At 42.5% G+C, this 12,275-nt stretch overlaps 1 protein-coding gene across 1 annotated transcript in view; it reads left to right on the top strand.

Annotated features, from left to right (window-relative positions):
* The window catches only part of tenm1 (teneurin transmembrane protein 1), a 246,359-nt gene that overhangs the window by 158,111 nt on the left and 75,973 nt on the right, over positions 1 to 12,275 (top strand). The window contains exons 11-17 of the mRNA XM_033632857.2: positions 1,014 to 1,214; positions 3,181 to 3,366; positions 3,547 to 3,576; positions 3,683 to 3,829; positions 7,666 to 7,900; positions 9,161 to 9,280; positions 9,376 to 9,637. Of these exons, the coding sequence (XP_033488748.1) occupies positions 1,014 to 1,214; positions 3,181 to 3,366; positions 3,547 to 3,576; positions 3,683 to 3,829; positions 7,666 to 7,900; positions 9,161 to 9,280; positions 9,376 to 9,637 (1,181 nt within the window). The remainder of the gene's footprint in view (positions 1 to 1,013; positions 1,215 to 3,180; positions 3,367 to 3,546; positions 3,577 to 3,682; positions 3,830 to 7,665; positions 7,901 to 9,160; positions 9,281 to 9,375; positions 9,638 to 12,275) is intronic.

Raw genomic sequence — 12,275 nt, 5'->3', positions numbered from 1 at the left:
TCTTAAATATAAAATAAAAAGTCAAAATAGAAACAATTAGTTAAATTTAGTAGTAGTTTTAGAAATTGGAGGTAACAGAAATGAATGGTTTGAAAAAGGGATCATAATAATAGTGGAGTCGTACACTTTCAACATGAAGTCGACTGTGGAGGATGAAAAACTTCCTGGCAAGATAAGTGAAGACGACAAGCAGAAGATTTTGGTTTAATATATTACACTGATGTATTATATTTACAATTGTTTTTAAAACAGTAATAAAATCCAAGACTTGGTAAAAGTAAGCTCAAAATAGAATTAGTTTTTTTGTCTATAATTGGGTATCATTGATTAAAAAAAACAACAACTTAAATTTAAGATAAATTACCAAGCTGTCATTCTACCTTTGACCCATAGGGGGCGCTAGAGAGTGGCACAATGTGACACACATAACCATTCGGTTGAACCCTGTGGGGACTGCAGTACCAGTGTGTGTCCACTAAGGGCGCATCAAATTTCACACACTTTCACATTTTTCATGTGTATAACTCCAAGGGGACACTTGTAGGAAATTTCATGAGGCGCCTATATTCTAAGTTTTACGGCTCTAGGAGGCGTCTAGCCGTGGGGACCTCATTTTTGGTCCCCACGGTAAACCAGGTCCCCACTGGGTGAGTGTGTATTCAGGTTGATGTCCCCACCGAGATAGAAAAACAAGTGCACACACACACACACACACACACACACACACACACACAAACCAACCCATTTCACTCCTTATCAAAGCCTCAGTTCTAAGTGTCCTATGAAGTGTAATGTTGTGGAACAGATACAGGAATTGTAGCTAGGGTGGTTAACTCCTGGATGGGATGCAAAGAACACTGCTTTCATACTCGATGAACTGATGATTATAATGAGGCCAGCGCCCCCCTCACCCCCCTTCAACCCCTCCTCCCCCTAACTCTTTCACTCCCTCCCTTCACCTCTGACTCATTCTTGCTTTTCCTTTCGTCCTCTCTCTCTCTCTCTCTCTGCAGTGGACTGCGTAGACCCTCAGTGCGGAGGGCACGGCGTATGCGTGCGCGGGGAGTGCGTGTGCTCTGCAGGCTGGGCAGGAGTGAGCTGTGATGACCCGCTGCCAGCCTGTCAGGAGCAGTGTTCAGGACATGGCACCTATCTCCCTGAGTCAGACACCTGCGCCTGCCAGCCCAACTGGACGGGACCAGACTGCTACACTGGTAAGACCTGAGGATTATTGTTCACCCACAGAAATAAACACAGAAAATTTCAACTGCACATCTCTGGTTTGCCAGTGTTCTTGTAGCACGCATGGTCTTGCCAGATACTATTTTCTGGGGATTTGATAGACATGAGAGAGAAATATGGATTGGAGCCACTCTGTGAAATGGGTCTGTGTGTGTATGTATATGCATGTGTGTGTGTGTGAGTGAGTGTGTTTTTGCACTCTCTTCATGCTGGTCCTAAATGAGATTTCGCCTCATGACTCTGACGGCAGCACTCTGGAGCCCTCCCCAACTCTTGCGATTGCACTCACTTTACTGTGCATTTATAGTGTAACACACATATTCTTATGCACACAGACACAGACACACACACAGACACACACACACACACACACACACACACACACACACACACACACACACATTCCCTTCAGCTAAATGAAGAAAAAAAGGCAGGCAAGGAAAAAAAAAAAGACCTCTATTCTCACTTTGCGGCAAGGCCTCTCAGAGACTGCTACTCTGAGGAACATTCAGCTTGGCATTTAAAAGCTTGCTGATGTTTATTGCAGACCTCTTTACCTGTACACTACATATTAGTCATTGTGCGGTTGTTAGATATGGCTGTAAAAAATTTCTTACATCTACACCCACCTGAACTTTCTTTTGCACTCGGTAAACTCCGCCTGCTTAAATAGACAGCAGTCCTATAGTAATAGTGAAGAAAAGGCAGAGAGTTAGCTATTGTAACTAGAAAAGGAAAGCATGCGTAGTCTAGTGTCGAATATGTCGGATACAGTACTCTGCGGTACACAGCGAGAAAAGTGTCCTTGTCCTTGAAGTGTAAACTGACAGAGAGGAAAATAGCCCCTTATAGCACTGACTTCCCTCTGTTTCCACCACACTAACTTAACGCTGGTGTTGGGATGGATCCGCTTTACCATGCGCACCAACGATTTGCAGGCAATTGGCATTAGCTGCTGCTCTCAGGTGTATGCATGCCTTATTATGGTGATATAGCCCATGATAATGATGGACCGTGGCTGAATATCTGAGATATGAGCGGGCCCTCTCTACCTGCCGGGCTTTTAATCAAAAGGACCCAGCAATTCTGCGTCCTGGTCTTGTTGAAGCATAGCTAAGCTAATGTAATTCTAATAGAGAGCTGAAAAACTCTCCAACTTTAATCCACTTTTTCCTCCCCTCTCCATGCTATGTATATTTAAATTGAAATAACTTTTTACTGCAGCTGGATAAGTAGTCTTTGTGTGCCTCCAGCACTTTGCTCTCTTTACTGATGGATGAGGCTTTGCTTCTGCAGAGAGAGAGGGAGGGAGAGAAAGAGAAAGAAAGAGCGAGGGAGGGAGAGTTAGATGGTGAGAAGCACAGAGAAAAGGAAATAGACAAAAAGAAGGGGAGAGAATTTTAAAGGGATGTTGCAAGAGGAGAAGGAGGGAAAGGGATACTGAAAAGAGAAAGCTGACAGAGACAAAGATGGAGAGATGGAGCAAAAGAAAGGGTATTAACATACCCACCAAATCTGATCAAAATGTCAGAAAAGAATAATAGAGCTGAATTGGAGTCCCTGTAGTTTAAATATGCGGTGCAAATACGAATCATTTGGCTGTTATTATGAGTCTATTCACTCTTCTTCTCCTTCAGGGAGCTCAGCTATTAGAGGTGAGAAGATTATGTATTGTGAGAAAGTAGACTTTTTAGTCTCGGAGGTTATCCTTTTCTATCGTTAGTTTTTTTCTTTCACCTATATCCGATGGCTCACCCCCAATTCGGATTTTTTTTTTTTTTACTTTTTTCCTCTCTCCATGTCCCATGTGCCTCTTTTACCTTTTCTCTTCTTCCAATTCTCAATTCCTCCATCTGCTCCCCTCCCTCTCATTCTCTCTTTTCCTCTCACACTTACACGCTTTTTTCTCACGCAAATCCCCACCCACCTGTTCGGCAGAGCTGTGCCCGGTGCCATGTGGCAGCCATGGTGTTTGCTCAGAGGGCCAGTGCCAGTGCGAGGAGGGTTGGATTGGCGCTGCCTGCGACCAGAGAGCGTGCCATCCTCGCTGCGAAGAACACGGCCAGTGCCACGACGGGACCTGCATCTGCCAGCCTGGCTGGGAGGGAGAACACTGTAACATTGGTGAGCTCTGTGTGTGTGTGTGTGTGTGTGTGTGTGCATGTGGGAGTATTTTTAATTATTCCTTGTGATATTTTGATTAGTATGATTAATAGGATAAAAAAAGGTGTCACTGTTGTTGGAATAATTTCCATTTACAATTGCTTTCTTTTACCCAGTTCTCACTTTCTTTCCCCCTTACAGTTACTCATGATTTGGACGTCGTTGTGAAAGGTAATTTATCTTTATTTAGGATTTAAATTTTATCTTGTGCTCCTCCAACATGCTTACAAATGTGTGTTTGTGTGTGCACATGTGCTCGTGGGACACACCTTTTCAGACGGCTGCCCAGGGTTGTGCAGCGGGCATGGGCGCTGTACCCTGGAGCAGAGCGGCTGGCGCTGCGTCTGCCAGGCTGGATGGAGTGGGCCTGGATGCAGCGTTGTCATGGAAACTGACTGCAGTGATGGAACAGACAACGACGGAGGTGACATTCTAACATCATCTATCATTTTCTATCTCTTTCTCTCTTTCTTACCTCTTTTATTTCTGTCTTTGTGGCAGATTGTCCATTCCATTCCATTACTTCTAGTCCTGTTTCTCCCGCCGAAAAAGCTGCCTCACTACACCCCCCCCCCCCCCCCCCCCAAGTATCCCTCTGTGCTGTCCCAGTCCTGCGGAGACTCCTGTAGAGTCCCGCTGGTCATTATTATATTTAATATGTATTTGTGTGTGTGTGTGTGTGTGTGTGTGAGTGTGCATGCATTTGTGCGCAGTGTGTATGTCTGTTTTTCCCTCTTATCACAGCTAAATGTCTAATATGCATACCACCTGCTAAGATAAAAGGCACTCAGAGAAATTTTCTCAAGTCTAAATACAGCAAACCATGCAGAATAGATTTCTGCTTCTTTGGTTATGAGGTGTGTGGTGACAGGTGAGAGGTGTGTGTCGCTCAGCCTCGTAGCTGCGTTGTTCTATCCTCAGGTGAAGAGACAAGAAAGGAAAATTTCAGCAGTAGAGGCAGCTCTGCTCATTGCAATCTTTTCCTCGCCATTTCAGCCCCATCTAAGGCTGTTTTCCAATACATAACAACAAGTTTTGAGAACATAGTGCAATATTACAATCCTTTAAACTGTGCCCATTCGTTTTTGAAACTCCATCAAATATCCATTATGGACATGCCTGTTAAGCCGGTGTTGTAATCCATCATTGCAAACAAGGTAGTGTCTCTTTTGTTTGGAGGAAAAGCGTCCCTGTTTTTTTTCTCTCTCTTTTTTTTATTTTTTTTGCTTGGTTCCCCATTTTGTGTGGCGTTTGAATCAGCGCACACAGCAGCAGGAAACCTCAAACACATACATAGTGTTTTGTAGTCCTTTTTTTGGCTGGCGCCGGGTGCTGATAGCTGCAATGTAACCTTTTTTTTTTTTTTTTCCGCACATTGTTTACCAAAGCGGCATGACTGACTGAGCCAACACTTAAGAAAGTCAGTGTAGATGGCTGCTCAAAACATGAATTATTGGTCCTCACCGTGGATTATAACCTCAGAGCCATACAATAAAAAATGTCCTGTGGACTATAAAACAGGAGCTGAATAAAGGAAACAAGTCATAGCAGGACTGTGGCCTGCCAGCAGCGTGGGCACTGATGGTTTTTCAATTGTACTGTATAGATTATGTCATTGTTCTCATTATATTTTAGTATTAATGGATGTCTCATGTGTGGGACTGTCACACTTTGGACTTAATGCATTTACTCATTATATTCAAGAGTATTAACTGTTAATTCAGTCACATCTTAAACAAACTGGGCCCCTTTTTAAAGGGACATTCCACTGATTTTACACATAAAGGCCAGTTGGTCAGTGGTCATAAGGCTTATTAGTCAGCCCTGAAATATACTTTGTTGCAGCGACTTAGATGACAAGATCAATACAGTCAATTGATCTGCCCATTTGATAAAAAGAGCAATAAGTATAATAAGTTCCTGAGTCTCTACGTCCCTGCTAGGTTGCCAGATTTCCAAGAAGTTACTGCGTCTGACCAAGGTTTAGTCATATAACCCCCCATAAAACCACAAATTGCTGTTGTGGTTTTTGTATGGATTAAGCAAATGAGATTTTAATCAGTGAGCTTTAGAGGTCCTTGTAGGCAGATTTTGTTACGTTCGAACAGAGCCAGGGTAGCCCTTCCCCCTGGTTCCAGTCTTTATGCTAAGCTAACTGGCAGCTGGCTGTCACCTTATACTGAATGAACAGATATGAGCAGTATTGATCTCATCATTTATACGATTTCAACAGTATGTCTCAGTTTCTCCACATTCAGTCGGTCTGCTACTCATCATCATTACATGTGCATTATTTCCATACATTAGCCGGCATCACCACACCAAACTAAAGTGGAAGCTACTAAGGAAGCAGGTTAAGTTTTCCCCTGCCATACAAACCATTTGCAAAGGTTTTGACAACGCCTCAGCAGTATGGTTCCTCCAGTGTTGTTTTAAGATACAGATTCTTTTGTACTGCTGCCAGTTGACCAGAGAAAAGCTTCTGAAGCAGCATTTTACATGAAGTATGCTACTTACTATTTAACACTCCTGAAACCTGGCACCTGTTAGCCTTCACAAGGGCATCAATTAGGTGTGCAGATTCATACAGTGGCCCAGATTGGACCCTTTAGCAGGCCGGTTCTGGCCCCTGGGCCATATGTTTGACCCCCCCAATTAATATTTTCAGTTACACAAATAAAATTTTCTTAACTTGACTCTTTGCAAAAAAGCAAATAAACATATTTCCCAAAATTTGGTGTCGCTAGGCAGGCAGCACCCAACAAAAAGGTGCTATTAGTGTTTATCAAGCTTGACACACTCAATGGAAGTGCGATATTAAATTGCTGGACTACCCATTTATTACAATATGTATTTTCTTTGTCTCTGTATGAGTAGTGAAGTAGAGGTTGAGGTGGTGAGTGGGTAGAGGAAGGGACAGGTTTCTCTCCACACTACAGTGAATTGCACTATATGCAAAAAGCATACTGTAAGGTATTATATGGTATTATGATGCCTCATGAATATCGATGAAGTGTCTGTACTGTAGGTATCAAACTATCAGTTAAGGGATGGTTATGCTAAAGGAAGACTCACTGACAAAGCCTTATGGAGAACACTTACACTTCTCTTATCTTTCTATCCTCCGCCTTTCTGCACATACTTTGAGATACTATAATTTTGTACCACACAATTCAGCCATCTCCCTTAATTGGCAGATATACCGTAGGCTCTCATAGCCTTCTCTCGGAGCAATCTTTTTGTCTCTGAAGATAGACAGAGATGGAAAGATGCTATCACAAGTAATCAGAGAATAAAGAGGAACTTTGAAGAGAGAGTTTCAATTATTCTGCCTGGATGGGGGAGAGAAGCGCATGTATTGTTCTTCCTCTTGAAAAAACAGCATTTTTCCACACTAGGCAGTGAAATCATACATATTTATGTATTACATATGTTCAAAATCTACATTTTTACTGTGCCTAGTGTGTGTAAAGGTAAACAACAATGCCTGCATAATAAGCTACAAACGTGCACGTCCTTTTAATGACAGTGATATTAGAATTTCAGTTAATAGTGTGCTTTCAAGTTGAAGTAGTGAATCTTATGGAAATCAACCATTGTACTATGCTACCTTTGTAGGAGGAGGTTATAATAGAATATTGTTGGCCTTTCGCTCTCTGCTCTGTGGTCAGATGCATTTAAATGTCAGCACTGTTTCCTGCCTTTTCAGAAACGGGCTTGAAATAGGAAACACAAATGCCAGCCTGGCTCCTATTACCTGCCGCCTTGGTTTGTATCTGCGGCTCATTGTTTACGCTGGACTTTAATGGATCACATTCAAATAATGCTGGTGATTCAGGTCTGATTTATAACAATAGATGCTATAATTGTATACTGATGGCTCCTAATGAATTTCATTTGATTGATATTCGTGATTATGATGATGCATATGCAGTTCATTGTTGTAGATTAGATTACTCCAGTAGAGTTTCTCACTGGCCAGAAGTGTAAAAGTTACTTCTTGGCAGTCGTGAGGTTTTATGGTTTCATCCTCATGTCTTTCCACTGTGGATATATACATTACCTTGGCCTTTAGAATAGAAATGAGTTCTCAGCACCTTAGTCACTTAAATCTATTTAAGCCTTTATTAACTATGCACAATAAAGATGTTAATGTCTCCGCTATATTAACTGTGTAAATTCCCCCTAAACAACCCTCTCCTCACCTAATGCTGTTTGTGTATTTTATTTTATACATGTTTAACTCCCTGTCCATTTCAGATGGCCTCATGGACTGCGTGGACCCAGACTGTTGCGAGCAGCTGAGTTGCGGCTCTGACCCCCTGTGTCACGGCTCTGCCGACCCCTTGGCCTTGTTGCAGCAGAGCCCGCTGCCCCCCACCACTCCCCCCTCGCCCGCCAGCACACACACTCACAGCTTCTACCGCCGCATACGCTTCCTCCTTGGCAAGGCGGCCACACACACTCTCCCTGGAGACGTGCCCTTTGATACCAGGTATTGTATACTCTTTGTTTGCCTGGATCTGCGTGTGCATGCTAATGCCGTCATGTATTTGTTTTTGCATGTCTGCGTCCTTGAGTTGTTCTCCTATATAGTATGTAGACAGACATGACAAGTAGGTAATGAAGTAAATACATCTGTATTATTGCGATGAATTGTCCATTGCCCATTATTTGTTTAATGAGAGTGTGCGTTTGCATGTAAATGAGGCTTTTCATGTGCTCACAAGCCAGTGCTTAGTGATCTGTGTTCCCCTGGATATTAGCAGTCACACAGCAGTGCGTCGTCCTCGGGTATCAGTGTCAGGCTACAACTGCAATGTATTTGTTTGTTACATATTCATGTGTCATTCGGTTACACCAGTCATAAAGGTGTCCCCATCAATTTTTCAGTGGCCTCTCACAACCATCTCAGAGAGGAAATACATCTCACTGGCAAGATGATGACCTAGAAAGTTCGGATTGAAAAACATGAAGTGATCCCTCTGAAAAATAGCAAAGTGCCTTTTTTTTCTCCCCCGGTTTACTTGTCGAATAAACAAATAAATTAATTATTTGGCAGTTTTTTCAGAGGGGAAATCGATGGCAGCTTTCAGGACAGGAGTAACAAACGGGGCAGTGAAGCCACCCGGAGAAACCTCGCCATCCTTCATTTATCCCTCTTCTGGAGTAACAGATAGGCTCCATCAATGTGTGTGTGTGTGTGTGTGTGTGTGTGTGTGTGTGTGTGTGTGTGTGCACCACGTGTCCATCCTGATCTGTCTTCATTTGACCAGTTCAGCGATTATTCTAGATTTAAGCAGTGTATTTCACACTTTACCCGTAAAATCATGATGAATATTTCAAAATAGTCTGAATGTGACTGATGGTTTAAGGTCTATTTAAAGAACAACACTGCCTTTTTGCTGCAGGTACCACTGTCACTGTAATATAAACATGATGTGGAAGTTTTGTTTTTTATATGACAGGGTGTTGAAAGGTTTTACTGTGGGTGAAGCTATATTTATGGTCCTTGTATCCCGGCAATCTCTGGCAGATTTCTCTGTGCTAAAGAAGGGAATTGTACTGTGCAGAATAAATGCAGTTGGTTTTCTTCACACACAAGGTCGTTTGGCTAGTGCGTCACAATATGCCTCTCTCTTCAAACAATCATTATGTTCTCCATCATTGTAAACCTGTCATCTCTGCTACTCTCCATGTATCTCTCTCTCTCCGTTTCTCACTCCCTCTCTGCTTCCCGCCTTTGTTTTTCCAGTCGGGTGGCTGTGATTCGAGGGAGCATCATGTTGCAGGACGGCTCTCCTCTGGTTGGAGTCAACATCACCTTCCCACAGCATCCAGAGTATGGTTACACTATTAGTAGGCAGGATGGAAGGTAGAGACATCCACACACAGAATACACAAAATGTATGCTTTTCTCTCTCTCCTCGTGCTCCAATCTTATTCTGTCTTAATGTCATTTAACTCTAGTTTTGACTTGGTGACTTTGGGCGCCATGTCTATGACCCTGATGTTCCAGCGCCCACCCTTCCTGCCACAGACACGCACCATCTGGACACCAAACAACAACTTCCTTGTTTTGGATCAGGTGACCATGTCCAGGGAGGAAGTTCAGCCTCCTAAATGTGACATCAGGAGTGTTTTGAGTCCCTACCCGCTGGTCTTGCCCTACCCGCTTCCTAGATACACAGGGGCATGCGCAGAGAAGGGGCCAGCAGTACCCGAGCTACAGGTACAAAACTACTTAAAGGAATAGTTTGGATTTTTTTGCAGGGTTCAACGCTAAGGTTTTTTTTTTCACTTGCCCGGTCGGGCAAGTTGGTCAGAGATCTACTTGCCCGAAGTCAGTTTTTACTTGCCCTATAAAAATTGTTTAATTTAAGCAGCTATCAAATAACAAAGACTGCAGTTATTTTTATGTTATGTAATCTTTATTCACACTGTATTTATTAATTAAAACAACATATGTCATGTATTGTAGCTTAATTCCTACACAAAAATGACAGTGTCAGGACTTAAAGTGAAAAATTTGTCAATCGTTCTCCGTCTATAATTTTGTGCCCTACTTGAGCCATGCCCACCTCTATTTATTTTTCACCCCTCTCTCCAGTTCTGCTGTGTTAACACCAGGTTTAATATATTTTGCTTCCATCTCTCTGCCCTGCTCTACTCTACTTCAACGCTACTTGGCTCTCTCTCTACTCTACCAGTAGACTACCACATCCACCTGTTGCACAAAATGCACACAGCAGTGTTTCCCCTAGGATGGAGTTGTAGCAGCGGAGGTGAAGCACACGCATGAAAAATAATTTTCACATGTGTGAAACTTTTTTGTATGCTTGCAAAGCACAGCCTGCTGGGATGTTTCTATGTATCTACTGGCACCAGAAGGGCTCTTTAGGACTAAGTACATACAGTACATGTGTGCACAGTAATGAGCAGGTGAAATGTCTGTCTAGCTTACATATGAGGTGTCTCAAGATTTAGGAACATACAATTTTATTGAATATAATAAAGTAAAAAGTCACTTGACATGCTGCTGTTTTGTGCTATGACGTATTTAAGTGTTGGAAGTTGTTACTTACGTGACAACGCCTGAACGCAACACAAGCTCAGCATGAGTGCCATGCTGAGCTGCTGTGCTGCCAGTGTGTTTGTCTGTGCGTAACAGCAGTCTGTTGGTTATTTACACACTGTCCATTTCAATAACTTTGTCAGCTGACAAACTGCACCGGGCTCGGGGTCAGGTTTGGTCAGGAAAATGCGGCCCGAGCCGCTCTAGCGTGCTCACCTGTGTGTGTGGCGGAACTCCACCGTGCACAATACAGAGAGCAGAGGAGAATCGTTAACGTGTGACCAAGTAGAGACAGAAATGACAAGATGACATAACACCATAAATAGTATATTGTTATGTTATTATATGAAGCGTCCGTCGTGCAAAATAATATCAATGGGGGCTGTGGGCAGGACATTGTTACACAGCTGTGCCTGTGACTTCAGGCAGAGAGACCGCTGCATCAGAGCCGAAGAGCACGTTTTAAAATACATTTATTTTATCAATTAGTTATTAACTTTTACTATTTTTAGCAACTTGCCCGATCGGGCAAGTGAGTTGTTAGTTTACATGCCCGACCGCGAGTTTTACTTGCCCCGGGCAATCGGGCAGTCCTTATTGTTGAGCCCTGTTTTGCAGTGGGGTTGTAGGAGGCACTTATCTATAGTCAGTGTATTACCTACAGTAGATGACGGCCGGCACTGGAGTTTAAATGTACCTTCTATTTAGAATATTTTTACTGCTTTACCTTGCCGTCAGACAGCCCTTTCCAGTGGATAATGGAAGCTATTATCTATGCTCCCTTTGAAGGTGCCACACTCCATTGACAAAAATAGTAATTTTACCTTGCTGAACACAGGAGCTCTTGGTCTACTGCTGCCTTGATCAGTCAAGATTCTTTGTGTTACTGTGTGACTTCTGTATTTTAAGGTGTTAGTTCTGACTCACCAAAGTCACACAATGACACAAGCAAACTAACTGATCAAAGCAGCTGTAGACCAGCAGCTCCTGTGTTCTGTAAGGTAAAATTATTGTTTTTGTTAATGGAGTCTGGTGGCTTTGAAGAGAGCATAGATGGATATAATGGCTTTAGTTCTGCGTTGGAAAGGGCTGTCTGACAGCAAGGTAAAGCGGTGAAAATATTCTAAATATAGCATACACTTAAATTTAAAATGTTTTTTTTTTAGGTGGCTTGCTGTTGCCCCCACATTCAGCAGCACAGTGATTAGCTTCCATGACAGTACTCCTATCTAAACTATCCATTTAAATACAATATAGAATGTAACAAAGCACTACTCGATGTCTACAGATGACAGGCAGTAAGAATGAAGCTTCGACTCAATTTGTTACAGCTCAGCAACAAACCAACCTGGTCTCACAGGATTTTGCAAATTTAGCTCAATTCGTATTTGCATCATGCAAATAAGGAATGAGCAAAATGCAAATTTGTACTCCATCCATATACTTTCCCACCACGGAAGCAAATGAGGTGGCTGAAAGTCAGGTGTGGAGGTCAGACTGGTGATTATATATTTACTCTCCAATGTGACTCCTAAGATTTTTTTTTTCACAGTGACCAAAACCTCACCCTGACCTCATTTCAGTTCCAACTTAAATTCTGGCTACACAGAAAGTTGTTTTCTTGTTACCTGGACATATGATAGACTGTAGAAAATGTCACATCCAATTTGTGCCATGATCACAAGATCTTTTTTTGTGGCAGAAGAAAGATGTTTTTCCAAATATTATTTTTCATATCCACAAAACATTTTGTGCACAAGTTCAAGCTCATTTTACGAAATCTGATGAAATTGGA

Source organism: Epinephelus lanceolatus, chromosome 7 (genome assembly GCF_041903045.1).
Source record: "Epinephelus lanceolatus isolate andai-2023 chromosome 7, ASM4190304v1, whole genome shotgun sequence".
In the NCBI taxonomy this organism is placed as follows: domain Eukaryota; kingdom Metazoa; phylum Chordata; class Actinopteri; order Perciformes; family Serranidae; genus Epinephelus; species Epinephelus lanceolatus.
This window is presented reverse-complemented; position numbering and strand designations above follow the sequence as displayed.